Below are 24,206 nucleotides of genomic sequence, written 5' to 3'. Positions count from 1 at the left end.
CGAAATTTTAGGATAAAATTTCCGTATGTAATAAAAATAACAAAAGATAAACATTCGCGTATGTCATTAAAAATATATAGCTTTCCGCGGAATCGAGGAAATTACATTTCATCAGAGAGAGATGCACCCAAGGGCGAGTCAGAAATCTCGATCAGTGTTTGCTTTCCTTTTCCGGCATTCGCATATTTTACAGACGTACGGGCGGCACCCGGTACACCGCGTTCGGCTTAATTAACCCTCCCGGCAAATTGTCTGAAATTTAATTTTTGTTTCATCGCTGTGTGCACTTACCGGTTACAATCAAAGTTAGGATTGTTGGTGAAAGTGCTCCGGTGTGTTTATATTCCATGATGAAACTTTATGATTTTGGATATGCAATCCGGATATTGTCGGTTTTTATTTAATCGTGAAACTATCTTCTCATTAATTAACTTATTTAAAGAATATACAGAATGTTTTAGATTTAAACTTATACATTTAATATTATTAATTTTATATTGTGCTATTATACTGTTTACTTACTTTAATCATTTGTTTTAAACACGTATTTAGAAGCTTGATTAAAAGATTATAGTAAACTTATTAAGATTTTACTATATTATATACGTGTAAGGGAGACCGGGGCTCGTTGGCACCGGTTTCACAATTTCGGCATTTGAGTTTTTATACAACTAATTATCATGATTAAGCAGTATTAATATGATAGAGAGAACTTTTCTCTACATTTTCATGCCAGGAACGCTCCTGTATACTGTACAGTTTCTTTGTTATAAGTGACATACGAACATGTTGCGCATTATAGCCAACTTACCCCGATAGTAGGGTAAGTTGGCTATGCGACAAAAGTCCATGTTAAATTAATGAAAACGTAATAGAAACGCAAAATGAGTAACAGATACGTACTTCTTGATAAAGATTGTATCTTTTAAAGTTATTTTGTAATGATCGAATAGCAAAATGCTGTGCAGAAAAACAATTGTAAACTATATTTTAGATGTAGCTTTCTTCATCATAAAAATATTAATATAAATATATATCTAGCTTCTATCAGCATTGTAGGTAGCAAATCACATACACAGGTCTTACGTACGCGCGCGGCAACAAGTCAAGCTAAGTGTGCCTTGATATAACCCAATATACCCCATTCCTATATACGTTTGATTTCAGTCATTTTATTACAATAAATTACTGTTGTTCCTCAAAATAACATGTCGTATAGTAATAGAAACGTTTCTTTTAACTAATGATACGTCACTTTAATAATGATACGTCAAGCTGAAGAACATTAATACCATATTTTGAAACGCTCGAAAATTTACTCGCCTCCTCTTGAATCAGAGTTTTCTTTTTTTTTATTGTAACATTTGTTTGATTAAAATAAAACATTGGGAAAAGTACCTATGTCATATAAGAGATATTTTGTGATAACTTTTCCATTGTTTTTTTCGTTATAAATATTATACATAAACGGAACGCATTGCCAACTTGCTTCTTGTGCCAACGAGCCTCGGTCTTTCCTAAAGTCGTGTAAATTCGGATAATTCTAAATAGTAATTAGGGTCATTTTTATGACGTGATAAGGTTTACAACGTGTTAATAATGTAACGAAAAAAACATAATGTTAAAATAATGTTAAAACATAATGAAACTTCCAACAGTTGCAAAATAAATGTTCTGCTGAATTGTCCGATGACAAATAGGTTAAGACCGGTAGGACAAAATTAATTTAAGTAAATAAGTGGATATATGTGCATGGATAAAATGATTTTATGGCCATTGAAAGAACATTTATACGTGTGTTCCGTTTTGAAGAACTTTCTGAACCCAAGGAACGCCAAATGTGCTTTGAATGTACATTAAACTTTGCATTAAATGCGGATATTTGTCCCGCATTATATGCGCATTTAATGCATATTATGGAAGCGCATACCAAAAAGTGCACCTACGCTCATTAATCGAGGAGCCCAATCGATCGGAGCTCTGTATTATATTGGAATTTTTCTTTGTGCCTAGCACCTTTCGTTACCTATATGAAAAATCCATACAGAAGTAACGAGGAATTATCGGCAACCAATGAGATTGTCGGTGCAAAATATGTCATTGCACAAATAACAGATCGTCCCCAAATTATAATTTTAAATATTTATATAATTATCCGAGATATTGGAACAATGATTGGGGCAATGCAGGGGGAATGGAAAATTTCTTTATCGAGCTCAAGAAGAAAAACGACACAACTTCAACTAATGCTCCAAACAGGGGGGATCTAATCTATGTCCCTAATTATGTACTTTTCACAAGTAATGATCCCGAGAGCACTTTCCTGATAACTACTGGAAATAAGTGAAAATCAATGATGCCTTGGGGATCCATTTTACCCCGATAGGGAGAACGCTCATACTCGAATAAGTGTCAAAGACGAAAGATTCAAGGACTACAAATATATACCATTTTTTAAAACGTTTGCTAAAGTTTTCGAGTATATAGTAAGTGTTACAGATATGACTCTGTTATCAATCACGTTACCTTGAAGCAACGAGTAGATTGATCGTAATGGTTTTCATGTTCTATTTATTACACTTAATTACTATTATACCATGCGAGCATAATTTTTTAAAAAAGTGCATTTCTTCTTGCAAACTTCCGTTCGGTAGTCGAACTTTTATATACGATTTTCTACATAAGAAATAATAAAATGTTTTATTTCGATATATTATAAATCTACGTATATGTACCACGCTTTTAAATAAATATATTTTAATGAGAACATTATTATGTTCTTTTCGTTACGTTTTTAACACGTTGTAAACCTTATCACGTCATAAAAATGACCCTAATTACTATTTAGAATTATCCGAATTTACACGATTATAAGAAAGACCGAGGCTCGTTGGCACAAGAGGCTTGGCAATGCGTTCCGTTTATGTATTTATAGCGAAAAAAACAATGGAAAAGTTATTACAAAATATCCTCTTATATGACATAGGTACTTTTCTCAATGTTTTATTTTAATCAAACAAGTATTACAATAGAAAAAGAGAGAACTCTGATTCAAGAGGTGGCAAGTAAATTTTCGAGCGTTTTAAAATATGGTATTACTGCATGTTCTTCAGCTTGAGAAGTAAATCAAAGTGACATATCATTAGTTAAAAAAAACTTTTCTATTACAATACAACATGTTATTTTGGGACCACGCGGAATTCATTTTTCACATCAAAAACAACTTATCTGTAAAATTTGAAGTCGATCGGGAGCGGGGGTCATTCGGAACTACACCCCTCTGATGTACGTGCACCAGTTCAGGAAATTCTTCAAAACGGAACACACGTATAAATGTTCTTTCAATGGCCACGTTCAGCAGAACGTTTATTTTGCAACTGTTGGAAGTTTTCTAAGCTCAGATTTGTCCGATAACAAATTGATTAAGACCGGACAAAATTAATTTAAGTAAATAAGTGGATATATGTGCATAGGTAAAATGATTCTCAGTAGCAGTCGAACGTGCGTGGCTCTTACTTTTAAAACCAACCAATCAACGCAGGGTGTTAGACCAACTCAACAGTTGTGTCTGCTGAACACGGCCATTTATTAAATTTCAATCCAATCTCAATCCCAAACCCAATCCGTACGGCCGGTATTCATAGTTAGGGGGTCGATTACGGTTCTTGAAACAAGGTAAAAATTACAAAAGTGAGGAAATTTACTAGCGTATCTATGATTTCATTGGTTGAAATCTAGTAAATCTGTTCACTTTTGTAATTTTTACCACGTTTCAAGAACCGTATTCGACTTCCAGACCTTATATTTAAGACCGTCTTAAGTACAATCTTAAGATGTTATGGACCAATCACAGAGCCGTATTAGCATCTTAAGACATTACTTAAAGACGGTCTTGAAATAAAATCCGACTTATGAATACCGGCCGTAGTCTGATACGGGCTCCATGGAAATTTAATTTGAGTTAACTAGGGATTTTCGTTCGTGCCAACCCTATCCCCTCTCTTTTTTTATGGAAAATGTCTTGTAACCTAAAATTACTAATGAGATGTCAACAAAAGAAACATAATAATTAATAGGCCTCTGGCCTCCGATGTAGAGTTCCCCAGGTCTCCCTCGCTCTACTACTCTACAGCAAGTGCGTGTTTTTCTACAGAGACACGTGTGCCTCGGTCAGTTCCATTCGATATTCGATGAGGCACACGCGTGCATCACTCTGGGAATCGAGTGCTACTATATTTACAACTATTTATTAGAAGAAGAAGCGGTTAGACATAACCATGAATTCGGCGAAGAGTAACGGCGAGACTGGCAACGTGCTGGAGGAACTCGGTGTACCAGGACAGGAATGTTTGAGAGACGCTTTAACAAGTTGTACGGATCCACTGAAAGCCATCGAAGGATTTCAGGTAAAAATTCGGAGGAGACGGTGGAGGCATTGTTCACCAAGCGCAGTACCATAAGTTAAAGTTAGTTTATATTAGATTTGCAGCATTTTACATGGCAACGATATTTTATTTCAGCTGGAAAACGGTATATTACTACCGTCGTTGCGGCCTATGCTACCTCTGCTCGATCTGCACGGAATCAGAAGGTTGGACTTTCACGCCTCCGTTCTCGAGGAGTTACGGGACAGGCTGACCAAGCAGATCGATGAGATTGGCGTGGAGAGGGCGGACAAAGGCACCGCCGTGGACAAGAGACTGAAGGAATTGCTGGCAAGAGGCTTTCCCGGCGTCAGAATCCCTGCCTTGCAACCTGTTATTATGAGTATTTTGAGGAATACTCCACACATCGAGGATAAATACTTGCGTGTGTTGATTAGAGAGAAAGAGTTGTACAGTAACGCCGATACGGAAGTAAAGCGTCAGATATGGAAGGATAATCAAAGTCTTTTTGGCGACGAAGTCTCCCCATTGTTCAGCCATTATATCATTGAGAAAGAACATACTCTCTTTGACCATCAGAACCTGAACAATCCATTTTTTATGCCATCTCCTAAGGTACGTTACAATTTAAATTTGCAAATTACGTTGTACAACTCTCTCACTTTGCACAGGTGAGGAGACAGGGGGACTATGTGCAGAAATTAGCCCATATGATTGGGCACAGTGTGAAATTGTATGACATGGTACTGCAATTTCTAAGGACTTTGTTTTTACGCACAAAGAATATCCATTATTGCACTCTAAGAGCAGAACTGTTAATGGCTTTACACGATTTAGAGGTAAACGTGTCCAACATATTTGCATATATTATTATTGATTACTTTTCTTGATTTTATTATTAGTGAAGCATAATGATATATGCCTTAAGCTACATTGCTTTGATCTATTGAATGTGTTATTTTATTGCCAGGTGCAAGATATCATTTCTGTAGATCCATGTCATAAATTCACGTGGTGTTTGGACGCCTGTATCAGAGAAAAGAATGTGGATGTTAAGAGATCTCGCGAGTTGCAAGGCTTTCTGGACAGTATTAAGGTACAAAATTGAATCAAGATTGCGTCTTATAACTTTATTTGGAAAGCGATATGATCTATAGTTTTTATAGAGAGGACAGGAGCAAGTATTGGGGGATCTAAGTATGATTTTGTGTGATCCCTATGCAGTAAACTTTCTCGCTAGTAGTGCAATCAAAATAGCGCTTCATTTGATAAACAGTGAGGCGTTGCCCAGAGAAAATGCAGTGCTTGTACTATTGTTGCGAATGCTCGCGTTAGGACTGTCCGCTTGGCAGATGATCGATTCGCAAGACTTTAAGGAGCCAAAACTAGACAGTCAAGTTGTCACAAAGTTCCTGCCAGCACTTATGTCACTCATGGTAAATATGAAATAATGAAAATATCTGTACTGTACAGAAAAATAATTTAATTTTGTGATATAGAAACATGGACACACATACAAGTAATATGGTCATTCCTTAGGTTGATGATCAAATAAGGCAGCTCAACTGTAAACTTCCACCCGATGAGAGGGAAAGTGCAATTGCAATTATAGAACATTCCGGGCCACCTCCCGATGCGTGCCAAGCGTACGCTCAGCTTTCTGGAGTGGCGGCAGTTCTGTCTATGTACTATGCATTACACGTTGGTGGTGGCGGCGGAGGTGGAAGGGGCAGGGGTGATGCCAGAGGTTTGATGAGGGTACTTGCGACATTACCGAATTGTCAAGCGCAACGGGCTTTTGAAGATCCATTTCTACACACGCTGGTAACATATCTAACATAATATATTCGATGTATCTTGTAATTATTATTAAATATCATCGTTGTCTATCATAATTGCATCAAGTTCCAAATTACAAGCTTTCATATTGACAAAGTTGCTTTTTAATTGCAGGTTTCGTTGTTAATATCGAACATGGCTGACGAATTCTCAAATGAGTCTTTCTGTACAGTAATCTTCGACGAATTCTTCCTGGCTGGTTTAGGTAGGGACAACGTTACACGACATCTGCTAAAATTACTTTGGTACATACATCATAAATTGCCGTCCACGCGATTACATTCGTTACTGAAAGCCTTGCAACCGACAAGTCAGGTAATACTTCACAATATCCAGAAAAGTCCGTCGAAGTACGTTCCGCGCGCATTAGATGTGATAACTTGCAATTAGTTATGAAGATATTTTTATTTCATTATATATGTATAAGATTAATACATATATAATATATACGTATTTAAATTTGCAGCACAACGAAGCAGTCCACACTCTTTACGAGTCTCTACGTGACAAAGTCGGCAGTCATTCCACAGAGGACCAATTAGCAGCGACAGCTCAAATGGACCCGTTACTTGATTGTCCTTCCTCCGTGTTTACTGGAATGCCACCATCGACATCGAGCACGTGTTCACTTTAATATCTAATTCAAGAACAGTGAGTGGAAAGAAAAGGTTTGAGCTTCCTCAACTTATAATATATAAGAGAGTGATCACTGTGTGTATGATGTGTGCTATCATTTTATATCCTAATTTAATATTGTGTTGTCAGCATTTTTTTACTCTTTTCAAAATCTCCAGCCTCCGACTATATAAAATTTATTATCCTACACAGATAAGATTATTGTTTATCCATTTATTCGATAGGAATGATAATGCAGTAATGTCACGCGTCTCTCGAAAAAATCGTCCGAGTTATCAGAAATTTATTCCGAGTTGAAATTGGAATATTTTTTAGGCAATCTCAATCTAAATAATAGATTGTATTGTTTCGTTTATTAAAAGAATTCTTAAAGTTATTTGTCTATTTCTTCAACTGATTTTTCGCAATATTTGACTTTGATGCACGTGCTTATTATTATGGAATTAAATTCTTTTTAAATTTGGAATTTGGTAGATCTGTTAACTATTAAATGAAATTAAAACTACCGAACAAATTAAAAACACTTAAAAAACAATTTAAAAACGGACAATAATGAGAAACGTTAAAAATAAAAATGAAGAAAATTACTAAACGAAGTTTCAAAGACTTCGGAGTTTCGACAATGGTTTCGATTTGGACGAAAAAAAAGTCTCGGATTAAAATTCGCGCAATTGTTTAAAATACATCAGCTGTGTTGGCCGCCATGTTCGAGCTGACGCACGTGCAGAAGCGAAACGGACATTAACCTCCACTGATCCCAGCTGATCGCGGCGACGCGCGTGAAGGCCGAAAACCTATTTTGTAATGTTTTAAAGCGCTTTTAACGGTGAATTATTTTGTCACGTATTACCGTCCTCGAGTTCATCTCACGGACGAATAATACTATGACGATGTCAGCTACAAGGAGACAAATGTCTGAGAAACAGAGGCTGAAGAAGATGAGGTAAAGTCCGCTTATTCGCTTAGTCGAATAAGAAAAAAATTGATCTCGCGAATCTCCCTTCTCACCTGAATTGAATTTCGCTTTAAGCAAGGCGCAGCTGCAGCTGGCCGTGATAAAAAAGAAGCAGTGCGACGCGAAAGCTCTCGCGATAGTTGTGCAGCTTCTGGAACCGCACGTGGATCCCGACTGGCTCCTTCAGAATGTAAGTGCGCTAGCAAATCTAGTTTTCTTCGTATTTTGGCAGTTTAGACGTTCAACAATAATATCGTAGTGATTTATTAATGACTTATTGCTCTTACAGCTGGGACTCGTAAGCAAGAGCCACATGGAAGACGTGACAGAGGAGAGAGCGATAGTAAAGCTGTGCGGTTACGTTCTCTGTTCGAACCAACTGACTGTCGTTATCCGACAGAAGTATCACATATCGACGCGCAATAATAAAGTGTACGACGTCAGCAAACGGAAGAACTTTTGCAGCTCGTCGTGCTACGCTGCGGCCAATTATCTTCTGGAGCAGATGCTTGAGAGTCCACTGTGGATGAGAGATACAGAGGATATACCGGTCTTTCAGATTCTGCCTCTGAGTTCTAAATCTACACAGTGCAGGGACGAGATCGACGTTGCTGCTAAAGAGATTTTTTTATAGTTATTTTTTAACAATAAAACTTAGATACATAAAAAATGTGATTACAAAGTGGTTATAAAATTGTGCAAGACATTTAAATAATTCAGACAAAATATATCATACAATAATTAATTATATTTTCAAACAATACTTTACGTGAAGTTAAATATAGAGATAATAATATTAAGGCATAATAAAATTAGAAAAATTTTAATATTTATGAAATTATTTCAGTTTTTTATTATTTATCGCCCTATTTAGATGCGCCTACATTGTTTGTTATGTCCATTATAAGTCTGTCTAAATAATTGGAATCTAATTTGTACGTTGTGAGAATCATAGACGTGTACATTGAGGCTTGCTTAGATCGGAGCAACAATTGCAGTTGTGTATCAATCAAGCTCAACCTGGAATTATATATAGATATATATATACTTTTAATATAAGCTTTTTAAAATCAATTTTATATTAATTTTTAATTAAACATTGCAATTGAACTTACATTTTAATGACTACAAGTCCCACGAGTGTCCATTCGGCGTTTTTGAAGACAATATTTGCAGCAGATAAATTAAAAGTGCTAATCAAAATCTTGATTAATGAGTACCTCTCATTATTATAAGTATATTGTGCCAGTGAAGAAATATTCCCGTTGGTCGTTAAAGCGCGCATCAAATCTGGTAATCTGTAATTAACAATGCGCGAACATGATAGCCATCATCGAATTTTAAATAACTTTTTCAACATTTGAGGTCCATTGCTTTGAAAAAAAAAAAAAAATAGAGATCATTACATTTTATGAAGGTTGTCCAAGAAAATTCGGCGACGAAGTGCATTAGGCGTGTGACTGCCTGTTAATGGTAATACAGGCTCATCGTTATCATTACTTTCCGATTCTTTGGCGCTACCCTCAGGTGGTGGAATTGTCATTCGTCCTTCGTAAAACGCACGTACCTGTACACATACTACAAATAGTTAATACATCCTGTTTCTGATTAAATTGAGATTAATATTTTAACGCACCTTTAATTCCATTTTCTTTCCATCCTCTTGGAGCACAGAGAAGTGAGGTAAAGGTTTGAGCTTTTTCTCTCTCGTTTCGTTTCTCTCTAAATCGACACGATCCTCCTTTTCATCCTGCACTTGCAGCTTGTCTAACTTTTTACACAACTTCTGGTACCTGTCGTACTGCGTAAGTTTCTCTAACAACTGATTCTTCTCATCCGCCTCGCCGATTAGAAGGCAAAGCGTATCTTTTGTAATCCATTCTCTAACGCTCTGTTCAACATGCATCGCGAGATTTTGACAAATATTGTTTTGTACTTCTGCATTGTCAGCTTTTTTCGGCTTGTATTTTTTACTTTTATTAGTTCTCTTTGCTTCTCCTATTTTTTTATGTTCACTGCACGCAGATGCAGAAGAGATTACAGTATTATTACTACTACACATTTTGTCCGATTGAGATTGTATCATTTTTCCATTATTAGGGCTATTATTTATTTCATCTAACTGAGACTGTAATCTTTTTTTATTTTCATCGTTCTTGTCACTCATTTCGACTGATTGAAGCTGCAACCTTTCACTAGTGTCATTTTGATCATTACCTATTTCATCGAATTGAGGCTGCAACCCTTCATCATTATCACATATATTTACATTGATATTTTTACTTTCTGTATCCTTATTGTGTTTATGCAAGTGTAGAATATTCTCAGATTGACCAGCGACTTCTATTTCCAAATTCTCCAGGTTATCTACTTGCTGGATATTGTTATCGTAGTTACTTCCACGATTTGCAAATTCTTCCGAATCACAGTCTTCACTTTCTTGATTGCGTAGCTCCCATGAATGCGTCTCGCGATCAGAGTTGGGCGAATATGTAATCTAATTAATAATTACAAATTACAATTATATTAATGCAATTAATAATTACATTTTATAATCGTTAATTTTTGTAAACAAATGAAATAATTGTGAAAAGTAATTGTGTACAAATTACAATTACGTAATTGTTAAATGTTAATTGATTAAATGTAATTGTAATTAGGATAAAAGTGATTAAGAGTACATGTCGTCTGAAAGTACATGTAATTAATACCTTGAGTAGACAGTGATTGAGCTAACTTTACTGTCATGGAAACTCTACCAATGTTTATTGAGTTGTAGGAAGATTATTTTGTTGTTTGATTACGTTTGAGAATCAAAGATAAGTTAGCAATCAACATTATAATTTTTTATTTCTAGATTTTAAGAGCGTGTCATTATATTTCAATAATAAAAAACTAAGTGTTTCATTAATGAAGAACTTCTTACATTTTATATTATTATTTAAAAAATAATCTCTCTCTTGTTTATAAAATAATATACAATGCATTTCTTTCTTTGTATAATATATCGAGGAGTTTTTTGAAAATTATATGTCGACTAAAAATATCAAATGCTTCGGAGACTAAAAATACACCATATCGCTACTTTGGAAGAAAATCAGTACAACTCAAAAGGCATCAGTTTAGAAAACGTCTTTTAAAAATTTAATCAAATATCACTGATTTTCAAAAAATCACATCAATAATCTCTTTTACCCAGTTAATACAATGACAATGTAATTACAGTGTAATTATAGTTATGAGTAATTACAATTACAAATTATTGTAACTACATTGTCATTGTAATTACATTGTAATTGCATTACTAAATTAAATTAAAACTTTCCGACAATTACCTCGTTCAATGAATGGGAGTTGCAGATCTCTCCTTTCTCAGGGCTCGATACATTGCACGCCGCATCTTTTTCCGTCTGCTTGGTCGCTTGGTCGTTATGTTCCATAGATCCTTTGCTGTCGTCATTATTGTCAGCATCTGCATTTTGCGACAATTTAATTCCAGCAACGTCGATCTCGTCCCCGCACTGCGTAGATTTAGAACTCAGAGGCAGAATCTGAAAGACCGGTATGTCCTCTTTCTCTCTCATCCACAATGGACTCTCAAGCATCTGCTCCAGAAGATAATTGGCCGCCCCGTAGCACGACGAGCTGCAAAAGTTCTTCCGCTTGCTGACGTCGTACACTTTATTCTTGCTCGTCGATATGTGATACTTCTGTCGGATAATGACAGTCAGTTGGTTCGAACAGAGAACGTAACCGCACAGCTTTACTATCGCTCTCTCCTCTATCACGTCTTCCATGTGGCTCTTGCTTATGAGTCCCAGCTGTAAGAGCAATAAGTCATTAATAAATCACTACGATATTATCGTTGAACGTCTAAACTGCCAAAATACGAAGACAACTAGAGTTGCTAGCGCACTTACATTCTGAAGGAGCCAGTCGGGATCCACGTGCGGTTCCAGAAGCTGCACAACTATCGCGAGAGCTTTCGCGTCGCATTGCTTCTTTTTTATCACGGCCAGCTGCAGCTGCGCTTTGCTTAAAGCGAAATTCAATTCAGGTGAGAAGGGAGATTCGCGAGATCTGTTTTTTTCTTTTTCGACTAAGCGAATAAGCGGACTTACCTCATCTTCTTCGTCCTCTGTTTCTCAGACATCTGTCTCCTTGTAGCTGACATCGTCATAGTATTATTCGTCCGTGGGATGAACGCGAGGACGGTAATACGTGATAAAAAAAATTCACAGTTAAAAGCGCTTTAAAACATTAAAAAATAGCTTTTTTGCCTTCACTCGTCGCGATCAGGTCATCAGCTGGGATTAGCGGAAGTTAATGTCCGTTCGCTTCCGCGCGTGCGTCAACTCGAACATGGTGGCCAACGCAGGTGATGTATTTTAAACAATTGTGCGAATTTTTTAATCCGAGACTTTTTTTCATCCAAATCGAAACCATTTTCGAAACTCCGAAGTCTTGAAACTTCGTTTAGTAATTTTCTTTATTTTTATTTTTACGTTTCTTATTATTGTCCGTTTTTAAAGAGTGTTTTTAATTTGTTCGGTAGTTTTATATAATTTAATTTAATAGTTAACAGATCTTCTCTACATTGAAAAATTGTCGAAATTATTAAAAGAATATTCTTCCGAGAAATAGAGTTCTTCTTCCTAGTGTTGAATTGTGATAAATTTAAGTCGTAATACCAAATTCCAAATTTAAGAAGAATTTAATGTATTTCTATACACTCTTCTTTTTTCTCCCTATTTTGGAGGTTTATTAAATATGTGCTGGAAGTATTAGTAATTAGTTCCCTGAAACGCAGAGCTGGCACTCTTGGGGTTTTAGTGGGTAGGCTGCGCGTGTCCCTCGGGACACGCGTGGAATCCCACACTCCCCTCCTCTTCCCGGATGGCGTGGGGGTCTTCCCCTTCTAACACCCCGAGGGAGCTGCCGGGCCACATACCGGATTTCGATCCGGGAACCCGACAGTTGAAGATTTCCCCAAGTAAAAAAAAAGGTTTATTAAATATATAAGTTCCAATAAGCACGTAAATCAAAGTCAAATATTGCGAAAGTTCAGTTGAAGAAATAGACAAATAATTTTAATTAGGACTTAATAGAATTCTTTTAATAAATGAAACAATACAATCTATTATTTAGATTGAGAAAAAAATATTCCAATTTAAGCTCGGAATAAATTTCTGATAACTCGGACGATTTTTTCGAGAGACGCGTGACATTACTGCATTATCATTCCTATCGAATAAATGGATAAACAATAATCTTATCTGTGTATGATGATAAATTTTATGTAGTCAGAGGCTGGAGATTTTGAAAGGAGTAAAAAAAATGCTGACACACACTTAAAAGATTGCCAGAATATATTTCCTGTGCTTTTCCTTCTAACGGCGACACGCCGCGTTTGCCATTAGCTACAATATTGTTCGACTCATACTCTCTCTCGCATTCATAAATATGAAAACACACGCACGCGCTGCTAATCACGAAATGAGGAATATTTATCTGTACACCATCGACCGCAAGATTCTTTAGATATATATCTTTAGATATATATATTTATTTCTTTAGATATATATTCGCTCCCGCGCATATCTTTGTTCGTTATTCGGCCTTAAAGGTAAGTATTGTCGTATTTACTTTTTAAGTTTCTTTCCGTAATATGATAAAGAGTTCTTCCGGAATTTTTCGGAGTTTTTCGTGAAAATTCCGCAAACGTTACAATTTGCGACACAAGCAAAGATGTTTTATTAATATTTTTATTATTATTAAGAAGAAGAATCGTATAAATTTCTAAAAATAGAATTATCTAAACGGCACATTCAAAAAACGTTTAAAAGACGCTCTAAAAGTTATCCTAAAAATTTATAATATCTTTACGGTATTTTTTAGACATTTTAATTTATCCTAGATTACATGCGATCAACATTCTTATCAAAAATAAATGTATCAAAAACTCTTGATAAAAAAATTCGTTTTCCGAAAATTTTCCGAGTTTTTCTTAAATTTCACATAGACAAAGATTACTTTACAAACGTCGAATTTGTTTCCTCCTAATCAAAATTCAGGCAATCTCAGAATCGTATCTTATTTTATATTTAACTGAGTATTTAAGATACTCAAGTATCTCTTTAGATATATATTGAATATATAAAAGGATAGAGAAATAAATTCGACAATTTTAAAGCTAATTCCTAATTTATGCAAGTACCTCCGCTAACTTTTCGTATTGGAAACGAATAGAGTCGACGCATAAAACGCACACACGTTTAAAAAAACACTAATAAGGAGGAGAAAGTTTCTTGCATCTTGCATCGGGAAGCTTAGAGTCACTGTTGATTATTGCGAATTGATCGCCACGATAGTTGCGCTGACAGATTCCCGCGCAAATATCGCGCAGCGACGATTCCCAAGTTGTGCAAAGGGACGTGAAATCGTGTTGTCGCCGATTTTGCAAAATTTAGAAAGAACGGAAATGCAACGAATTCTTACAGCGATTAAGCCGTTTATTCGCGTACGGACGTATTATTCGAATCGCGAAGCGTGCGTCCTGTCTTGCTTAACTGTCTTTACTTAGCTATCCCTTTGTAGATCACAGTTTCGATCGTAATACGCAAGGTATTCCAATAGAAGTCGATTAGAGAGCAATTTTTCAACTATTTCTACAAAATGAAAAGTCGGGAAATCTTGAGAGAAATATTCGTATCAATAATCTCTTTATCGTATATTTTACAAAAAGATACGAAACAACTTCCAAAGGTAGCAACATTTGGAAGGTAAAATAGAACACTTTTCGCCTTAATAAACTTTCTTTCAACTGCTCCTCAAACTACTTATTAAATAGTACTTTCGGACTTATTGTACGACAAAATCCTACTGTGGATTGTTTAAGGCACGCTTGCTGAACAATTGATACGTCACCACGTAGGGATAAAGAAGATGATTAAAACTAATACTTCAAGATATTGTACAATTAATATTTAACAACAAGAAATAAAACACACATTATATTAAAAGTGTATTTATAGATACAAAATGTTCAATTTGTATAAATGAATCTAAGAATTGATCTATTTATTTTACGTTGATCAGACTAATACCGCAAAAGGGCATTTTTTAGAATTTTTTTCTGCTTACAATTAAAAAGTTAAAAAAATACATCTAACTCCGACATTTCTTTTTAAGCGACAGTTTAATATCTTTTTTAAGGATCTCAAGTATTGCTTGTTTTTTTCGACATTATCATAATTTGAGGCATAATGTAGAAAGAAAAAATTAATTTTTAGATGTATCCATATTTTCTGAACATTATATATATAATATATTTAATTTGCGTCTAAATACACTTTTTTTAATTTAATTTGTGCCTTATTCATTACGAAATATTAATCAGATAGTAATATATTATAATATTAGTTTATGGTCACGTTTTCTTGCTTTTTTTCTCTACGTGTGTCGATCTGATATATCGCGGGACATTTTAGTTTTGATTGATATTGAGCATGTATATTATATACATATATATATATATATGTATATGTATATGTATATATATATATAATATCGCTTTCGATTTGAGCTATTCTTAACGACTAACGTAAACCCGATGCCGGCAACATGTCGTCCCGGCATTATCCTCTCACATTAGCGCATTATCCTTTGCGTAAAGGACAATGCACAACGCAAGTGCTACGAGATTAACCCTTTGGCTGCGAAGGGCGCGATACGCCAATGTATAAAATTGTGATATCTATGACAGCGGAGGGAGAGAAAACGGATCGGCAGATTACCGCGAGGACCCCAGGATCTAAAAATCAAGGGTGACTTGAAATTTAGAGCTTAACGCTAGGCCCGTATTCTCGTCATACGTTTAGAATGATATGCATAATCTCATTTTATATTTATCTTGTTCATATAAGGTGAAACAGGATTAAATGGCCGCTTATGGATGCCAAACGTGTACGATGACAATACGGCCCTCCGAAGAAGCAGAAATTCAATGATCGACAAATCTCGAGGGATTTGAGAATTGATAGATCTGCTCTTTCTTATAATAATAAAGTATCGACACATTTTATGTGTCTTCTCGAAGGAATGCAGTGTCGCTAAATATATATATACTTGACAACTGATCTCCTTAGGATATACGACAGCTCGTTTTTTTCAAATAATGTTCAAGCTTCGATATATCATGCATGAGAGATACCTCGCATATATAAACGTAGCGACACATAACTTCAACATCGTTTTTTTCACCATTATTTCATAATAAACACTGCTATACAAAAAGTCTTCTAAATCACATTATTATTATTAATCATTCAGCGGCGCCCAGATTCAGCTTCGTATACAAAATTAATATTTTTTGGCAGCATCAGTTGTAATAAGAAAAAAAAGAAATGTATAGTTAATTTATTATTTATTCGTATTTTGAGAGTCTTCTTTTATTTCGTATTCTATTTTTTGTACTCAATAGTCATATTAATTAATATTAATTAATCATTATTTACATAATTTTTTTGTTATACGAGCCTGTTTATGTTATACGATTTAAGAAGAGAAAAAATAATTTAGATGCACAATAAAGTTGAAATTTAATAGATTAAAATTTAGTTTGAGAAATGAGTGTAGAAGAAAGAATTTTGTTACACGAGTGCGAATATACTCGGGCGTCACTTCCTACTGTCCCGCTGTTTGAGAGTAAAATCCTCTTGAAGTTCAGCCCCTTGAAACTAATGGACCGCAACACGGACGTCCTATAGTCCGTGTTTGCGCAAAATGTCATTTCCTTTCTATTTGCTTTTCTTTTCTCTTTCCTCTATTGTCATGGTCTCGGAAAGCTGTCGTGTGATTGAGCACCACTGCAATTATAGTTAACTCTCAAATCCCCGATAAAAGATACCTCCCAACATCGATTGTACGCTCGTGATGCTTAACGAACGTTTATTAAATGTACTGGCCATACATCGAACGCGAATAGAGGATATTATTATTGGGAGAAATTAATATAAACTATATACGAAACATCCTACGTATACAATTTAGTTTGATATTTTCTGAAAAGATATTCTCTCTGAAGCTATGATCTTATTTGAGACTCCAATAGAATAGTAGTTAAAAGTAGAATATATCGGGACAATTTTTATCTATCTTTGAACGCCATACTCTTGTCTACGAACTCGGTGTCTTTCCTCGATTTACGACAGTTCTTTCTTTCCAAAATCAATTATTAGTTTCTGTTTCAAGGGACTAAATTCGATCGAGGGATCTCCCGCATTGCTGGTCGCGTCGATAATATGTCTTTCACACTTTTCCCTCGCGAGTTCCTCTAAGGATACCGGGGGTCCGTCAAATGCCGCGTCGACGCGGGATACTGCAGATTGTGGTAGGATCTGCTGCGTCTATAATCGCGTGGTAACTGATTCGAGTGATGATACGCGGCGTATGATCCTGGGCAAGGAGCACTGGCCGTTCGCGGATCGTTGCCGTCCTCGCCCGACGCTCGCGGTTGCGTCACGGCGCCGGGATAATCCGGCGGCGGATGTTGGGGTTCGCCGACCGCGGATTGGAATTGCGACGTGCCGTATAGGACGCCGATGGATCGCCTCCACATGTCGTGGCGGCTGCTAATCTGATTCGGCTGCTGCTGGTCCTGCTGCTCCAGTGGCTGCTGGCGCCTTCTGCTCTGCGAGGAGCCGCTCTCGGTCGAGTTGCTGTCCTCGCTGGTACCCAAGCCGGGATCCCTCTCCTCGAACGCCGCCATATTCATTGCGAGATTGTCCTGAAGCGGCTTGATGTCGCCTGGACCATAATAGACTAGATGAGGAAGCGGGATCACGTAAGGCGGCTGTTGCTTCTGCTGCTGTTGTTGCTGCTGCAACTGCAGTTGCAGTTTGCTCGCCTGCAGCTCCTTCTCCTGCGTGCTGTTCTTCGTGTTCTCCACTTCACCGGGCTCGCTCACACCGCCGCCGCAGGACCCAGGCCCGAAGAGGGACAGCAACACCGGCAGCAGGAACATACCGTGCATGGCGCCGATGAAGATCACCAGGAAGACCATTTTGAAAAATACCAGGAAGATATAGGTGCCGGCCAACAGGAGAGCCATCAGGCCGAGTATCGTCGAGGCGGCGCCCTGAACGATCGGCAGGCCCAGGCTGTAAAGGCTGTCTTTGACCCGATCCTCCGCCCGCTGTCGCTTCGAGCTCATGTAAGCGTAGCAGATATGCGCGGTGAAATCGACGCTGAAGCCGATACACATGATCAGATTGATCATGGAGATGCTGTCGAGGTTGACGTCCCACAGGGCCATGTAGCCGGCCACTCCCAGCTCGATCGACACGATGCAGAAGGCGACCCACAGGCAGCAAAAGATGTTCGGAATGAAGATAAAGCTGATGAGCATCATCACGAGCGCGCCGAATATCATGCACTGAATGCTGGTCGGCTTCACCAGGTCGAACTGGTCGAAGTACACGAAGTACGGATGGTAGACGGTCGCGTTTAACGGCGACGCCACGCATATTCCGCGCAGCTCCTTCACCATGTCCTTCTCCTGATTGGTGCCGCTCACGTTCACCGGCTGTATCACGAACCGACTCGCCACGATCTTCTCGCCCGTGCTGTCAAACTTGATGTCCAGGGAGAACTCGGGATTGCTCGAGAGAAAGTGCTTCAGATTCTTGATGAAGCTGTGCTCGTCCGCGATGCTCACGTTTAGGAAGTCGTTGCTCGCCGAGTCGACGAAGCTGCGGAGCCAGCTCTGGGTGTAGACTGAATCGCTGCTGATGTACTTGGTTGCTTCGAGGCTTCTCGTCAGGTTCTCCATCTGCTCCTGGATTATCGAATCACTGTAGTTGTATTCTCCAGACACCACCACCTAGAGAAATAACGAAAGAAATTAAAATGTATTCTTTAAGAGTAATTTTTTTAAATATCAAACTGCAAATCACGACGAACGCATCTTCCGCAAGAAAAAACTGAATCACTTTCGCTCAAGAATCCTTTAAATGATCATCTGTTATTTTTCTCTCCTTTCCCTTTTCTACAGTTCACGAAAGTCGCAAACGTAACGTAACGTTAAATGTCGCGGATAATGTACACCGTTGGTCGGACGGCTTTTCGGGAATTCCTGCGGTATCTCCCGTGAAAGTAATTTCGAGAAAGCGTCGTGGTCCGGCTTCCTCTCCAGCGCCAGCGGCGCGAAGTCGCAACGTCACGTTTTGTCATGATTATGCAATTTGTCCGATCTCCGACACGTTGACGCACGAACGCATTTCGACGTGAACGCGTTTCGCGAGCGGATCCAATTACGTCGTACGTCGGTTATTAAGAGTTCACCGTGACAGTAGTTTCTCGGACGCGAGTGACGTTTCCGCGCAGTCATCGGAACTTGACGGCTCGTGACATCGGGACGTTATTAATATCGCGAGGAAGCGCGATAGCGCGAGACCATCTTCGTGAAACGTACAACTTTCACTACAATGTATCGGACTAGAAGGTCCCCAGTGAAATTCTCAGTCTACGATCACATCTCTCTCGCTGTATTTGTAATTTTATTTCGTCGGAGAGAGAGAGAGAGAGAGAGAGAGAGAGCTCAACGCCGCGCAAAGAAGCGCGCTCAAGACGCATTGAAATCGCCTCCGAAAGCCGCGTTATGAAATGTTCAATTATCTAATTGAAAGAGTCGCAGAAGCTGCAAGAAACTTTTTTGCAATAAATTAATGCACCTGTCGGATTTTACTTTTTATAAATATCGCGCAACTTTTTAAAAATACATGACTTTAAGACGGACGATTTGTATCAGAACTCAGGATAAAATTCTACTTATATAATTTTATGTGCCGTGTGTAAAGTCATAAAAAGCTCATAAATAAAATATATACAGCATACAAAATAAAATTATCAGATTTCCTGAAATCTGACGTAAAATTATAGGTCTTTTAAAATGGATTTAAACACCCAGATTGACGATATTTAATTAATTCGTATTTGTGGAAATAAAATAAAGATAATAGACACATTAATGAATATTTTGCATTCGATAAAATAATGATTAAAAAAAAAAATACATTTAATATCATTCTAAACGTAAATAATAAAATCTCGAAACTATTTAATTATCGTGGCAGTAAAATAAAAATAACTTCCATGTTTCGTGTAACCATTTTGTTAGAAATGTCGAAACGTCGGAAATAAAACAGAGAAAGGAATCTTTCCGGATGTGTGCGTGAGTCTAAATGATCGGCGTGAAATTATTTTGGCATCACGTGATTCGGGTAAACAAGTGGGGATTTATACGGGGATCTCTCCGATTTAGCCGGGTCTTTCTCGTCGATCGGTTCGAAGAAGCGTGATGTAACGGACATTGCTTTTCTTGAGGTTCACGCTAGCCAGCTGGAGAAAGTTGTTTGCACGATATCGAGGGAAGCACGTGACATAATTGCGCGTACCGGATTATGCGTGGCAGTTCCAAGCGTAACGCACTCCGTTCTTCCGAACGTTTCTTTTTTTTTTCTTGCGCCGCTTATGAGGAAACATTCCGCCGGCGAGTTCGCGTGCATGGAAACCGGAACTCTCTAAATTCTAAATATTGACCGACGCGGCTCTCGAAGCGTCAAGAAACAAGGGTGGGATCCGCGCGGTCATATATAGAAACGGATTATTTTGCATAGTCAATAAAGTGGTGGCAAAAAATGTTATTGATCAACAATCGAGGTGTTGAATTGGAAATTGAGATTTTTTGTATGTCGCGTGTCGCGTAACAGTTACATCAGTGTTTACTTTTTGTCGCAGCTTTTTCCTGGTATTTGTGCAGTTTTTCTGATATTCAGATAAAATTTGTGAGAGTAATAAAACGATAAATATTGCACACGAAATAAAAAATTTGGGAAACTTGTATCCCGATTACATCACGAGTAACTTTGCGAATATCTACCTGTATCCTGTAAGAGTACTCTTTGAAATACAAGTCCTCGCGGTCGTAAAAGGCAATCGAGTAGGAATCTTCCTTGGAAAGCTTGCGCCGCTCCAGGCCCTCCTTAAGGGTCGTAAGTCCGTAAAGAGCGCCGAGAAGGTAGCATAAGAAAATGATGATGACAATGGCTTTCACAGGGCGATAATTTAACGCGGCCGCCAAGTAATCGCGGAACCAAGTCATGCATCCGTGCTCGGGATTGTCGATCGGATTGTGAGGGTCGTCGGGATCAATTCCGCCGGAACACAACGCTCTGTACAGCCACGATCGATGAGCTGAAATATGTCATATGTCGTTTAGGATAATAATTCCATAATAAACTTGAAAATTTCATAATAATTCATTTTTATTATAATAAACTTCCGTTTAATATAATAATTCCATAATAAATTTAAAAATTTCATAATAATTCCTTTTTATTATAATAAACTTCCGTTTAATATAATAATTTCATATTAAACTTAATAGAAAAGACGTTGCTTGTCGTGATGGTAATTCTCGGTTCTAAGATATTTCATTGCATATAGATGTTATAATCCGCGATATTGAAGCAGCATCGGTCTTTTCTTTTTCGGCACTTTGCAGTCATCGGCCTGACAATGTTTGGAAAAATAAAATATGGAGAAAGCAAACTCTTTCCTTTACATAATGCCGTATGACCTAACGAATTAACGGTTTCCAAACGTAACGCGTGTCTGTCTGTATTGACGTAACATCGATACGTCACGCGAACGTAACGAGATTTCGAACGGTGGTATTCTGCATAACAACGATCGACTTATATAGTGAGAGAAAACAACGACGTAATTATAAATTTACAAGGAACTGACAATTCCTAAATAATTAATCAGAACTAGTATTTAATAAATCGAGAATTACCGTAAATTTCGGTTTTATAAGAAGATCGAAATGCAATGACGTGAAAGAGACAAAAAATTACAATATTCCTACAGATAAAACAATTGTAATACTTACTGGATTTGGATAGCGGTTCTACTTTGCAGCAGATAACGCTGTGCAAATTTCTTTGTTCGCAATAACCGCTGATCGCGACGCATCCGCTGAAGAACGTTAAGTGAAACAGGAAAGTGAAGATCACTGCGAAACCTGTCATTCAAAGCATATATTAATATTAATTAATTGTATATAAATATTAATAATTTAAGAAATATGAATTCCAATATGCATATCAAAAAGTCGTAGTGAACTTTCAATAACTATCTTTTTTTTTTAATTGTCAAAGTTTTCGAATATTTCGCTTGTGTATAACTTGCTTTATTCGGATACCTGAGTAAATGCAGAAGATTTGGACCGAAGGAAACGGTGACAAGATGCCGATAAAGAAAGATATCATGTCCGTCAGGGACGTGATGGTGATGGAAACGGCAGCCTCGCTCAATGTCGCCGCCATCCTTTCCGGAACTGGTTTGGAGATGCTCGTCCTTCTCCAGGCCGCTAACATGACGAAAGTATCGTCGATCCCTATTCCTGTAATCAAAAAGCACGATTTACACAATTGTAATTTCCATTTTTTCAGCTGCGCGAATTTTTTCATCGCACAAATTCTTTTCCATTATTATTATTATTATTCAGTTCATAATCTTAAAAAAGTTCAAACTATTTTAGTTTCTACATTCAGGATGGAATCGTGAATATTTAATCGTGAATATTTTCCGAGACAAATATTGTTTAAAGCAATCAATACGTTTTCTAAATACACTCAATCCTTCCTTGAAAATTTATCATCGCCCATTCTTCAGTCAGTTGTCACGTCTGTTTTCAAGTGTCACGTCCAATTTCTCAGAGAGCATGAACAGTAATAGAAAATGTGTTTTTCGCGGTAAATCAAGACCGCGGGACAATGCATTCCGCATTCGTATTGGAATCTTCAAAACAATACGTAATTGTTCGTGACTAATGAAGACGTTATCATATGACGTTTCTTCTCTCGAGTGTTTAATTTAGTTCTATTTTATTCTATTTAAAATCTTTTACGAAATAAAATTAATACAATTATATTGTAATTTATTATTGTTTTTTAATGATCTACTAGCTAAGTAAAATGTTTAAATTTTTTTATAAAGGGAGAGAGAGAAGTAAATCAATCGACTTTCAAAAATTCGCAAATTTTCCTCGCTCTCTTTTGCTCGATTTAATTAGTCGAATTAAATCGGACGACACGGGAAACTGTCGATTCTTTATTAACGCTACGTGTTTTCGGATGAAACTCGAGCGAATAACGGTCGTTTTGAGAATTGCGGTCGGTCGATTGGATCGAATAAAGCTGTTATTATTGGTAAAGACTGACTTCGCTCGGCGTCGAACGCAGGCGAGCGCGACGTCGAAAGGGAAAAAGCGACTTCCGCTTTTCACATAAATCACAGTTCGTTTATTTCGCTTGTATGCACCAGACGAGCTAACATGCTTATCGTCGAGAACACGTGTTTCTACAGACGCGACAGGAGATTACGACATCGCATTGCAAAAAAAGGCGAAGCTCAGATTGTTATTTTCGTTGCTCAACTTAAATGCAAAGTATCAATTTAAATATCGATTGTGACAAATCGATTGTGAGGGGATTGGTACCCAGGTAGAACACGAAAGTCACAATAAAAGTCAAACGACGTCAAAATAATGGTAAAATGACAAAAAAATTATTTTGCCCGCGTAATTTTGACATCATCTTGACTTTATTATGACCCTGTTCTACCTGAGTAATAAAAACGAGGGAATTATGTATATGAACTATAAAGTATCTCGAAATTATAAAAAAAATTCTGACGAATTTGGAATAATTTTATTTTGATAAAATAAAGATATTATGCGATCAAAATTTCTTCTATTAACTATTAAAAGTAACGTATTATTAATTAATAATGAAAGGACTTTGCACTAAATTTGTAAAATATATTACAATCGATGTATCTATATATATTAAAATGCGAAACCTCGCGCATTTACGTTAATTGTTTCATATTGAAGGATGAGCTCGGAATTATAGAGATATACATATGTATAAAAACGGTAACGGTTTCGCAGCTCACCTATCATGAGGAACGGCGCGGCGAGATTGAGGCCGATGAAGTCGACCCCCAGGTAGATGCACAATCCGAAAGCGGCGACTGTTGCCATCGCGGCCGAGAGGTTGCCCAGAAGACCGAGCCAAGGTTTGCTGCGCACCCAGTCGGTCATCATGCACGTCACGACCGAGAACAGGCTCATTATGATGAACGTGCTGGCGAAATACGGCACGACCGTCTTCGTGTTGGCCTCCAGCTCCAGCTCGAGGGTCCTCGAGGCGAATCTCGCGGTGCTAATGTGCTTAAACACACCTCCGTCCTCGGCTTTGCCGACGACTTCCAGAAAAGCCTCCTCCCAAGCGGCGCCGCTGATTCGGCAAATTGAAAACAGA

General features: G+C 37.5%; 4 protein-coding genes across 6 annotated transcripts in view; 2 read left to right on the top strand and 2 right to left on the bottom strand.

The window, feature by feature from the left end:
* Nucleotides 1-4,017: 4,017 nt before the first annotated feature.
* On the top strand, nucleotides 4,018-23,971 carry Nelf-b (negative elongation factor B). Of its 3 annotated transcripts, none has more exons than XM_071778800.1 (9): nucleotides 4,018-4,406; nucleotides 4,521-5,000; nucleotides 5,057-5,224; nucleotides 5,356-5,481; nucleotides 5,552-5,821; nucleotides 5,925-6,209; nucleotides 6,339-6,539; nucleotides 6,691-6,892; nucleotides 23,834-23,971. In XM_071778800.1, the coding sequence occupies exons 1-8, from the start codon at nucleotides 4,278-4,280 to the stop codon at nucleotides 6,856-6,858; spliced, it is 1,827 nt and encodes a 608-aa protein (XP_071634901.1). In that variant the 5' UTR covers nucleotides 4,018-4,277; the 3' UTR covers nucleotides 6,859-6,892; nucleotides 23,834-23,971. The 3 variants fall into 3 exon arrangements, with proteins under 3 accessions (XP_071634901.1, XP_071634899.1, XP_071634900.1); XM_071778799.1 differs by lacking the exon at nucleotides 23,834-23,971 and having other exon boundaries at nucleotides 4,022-4,135; nucleotides 4,254-4,406; nucleotides 6,691-7,236; XM_071778798.1 differs by lacking the exon at nucleotides 23,834-23,971 and having other exon boundaries at nucleotides 6,691-7,236.
* LOC139813335 (putative RNA polymerase II subunit B1 CTD phosphatase RPAP2 homolog) lies at nucleotides 7,391-8,656 on the top strand. Its single transcript, XM_071778802.1, has 3 exons — nucleotides 7,391-7,803; nucleotides 7,891-8,005; nucleotides 8,105-8,656. The coding sequence occupies exons 1-3, from the start codon at nucleotides 7,745-7,747 to the stop codon at nucleotides 8,447-8,449; spliced, it is 519 nt and encodes a 172-aa protein (XP_071634903.1). The 5' UTR covers nucleotides 7,391-7,744; the 3' UTR covers nucleotides 8,450-8,656.
* On the bottom strand, nucleotides 8,544-12,149 carry LOC139813332 (putative RNA polymerase II subunit B1 CTD phosphatase RPAP2). Its single transcript, XM_071778797.1, has 7 exons — nucleotides 11,937-12,149; nucleotides 11,736-11,850; nucleotides 11,151-11,636; nucleotides 9,452-10,312; nucleotides 9,222-9,382; nucleotides 8,931-9,113; nucleotides 8,544-8,835 (listed from the first exon to the last, which is right to left on the bottom strand). Exons 1-7 carry the CDS (start codon nucleotides 11,993-11,995, stop codon nucleotides 8,682-8,684), a joined length of 2,019 nt encoding a protein of 672 aa, XP_071634898.1. The 5' UTR covers nucleotides 11,996-12,149; the 3' UTR covers nucleotides 8,544-8,681.
* Ptr (patched domain-containing protein) overlaps nucleotides 13,167-24,206 on the bottom strand; it is a 28,995-nt gene continuing 17,955 nt past the window's right edge. Inside the window, exons 5-9 of the mRNA XM_071778792.1 lie at nucleotides 23,839-24,182; nucleotides 22,082-22,282; nucleotides 21,770-21,901; nucleotides 20,756-21,069; nucleotides 13,167-18,697 (exon numbers count right to left, since the gene is read on the bottom strand). Coding sequence (XP_071634893.1) covers nucleotides 17,150-18,697; nucleotides 20,756-21,069; nucleotides 21,770-21,901; nucleotides 22,082-22,282; nucleotides 23,839-24,182 — 2,539 coding nt within the window. The 3' untranslated portion in view covers nucleotides 13,167-17,149. The remainder of the gene's footprint in view (nucleotides 18,698-20,755; nucleotides 21,070-21,769; nucleotides 21,902-22,081; nucleotides 22,283-23,838; nucleotides 24,183-24,206) is intronic.

Source organism: Temnothorax longispinosus, chromosome 5 (assembly GCF_030848805.1).
Source record: "Temnothorax longispinosus isolate EJ_2023e chromosome 5, Tlon_JGU_v1, whole genome shotgun sequence".
In the NCBI taxonomy this organism is placed as follows: Eukaryota; Metazoa; Arthropoda; class Insecta; order Hymenoptera; family Formicidae; genus Temnothorax; species Temnothorax longispinosus.
The sequence above is the reverse complement of the archived record's forward strand: the minus strand, read 5'-3'. Positions and strand labels throughout refer to the sequence as shown.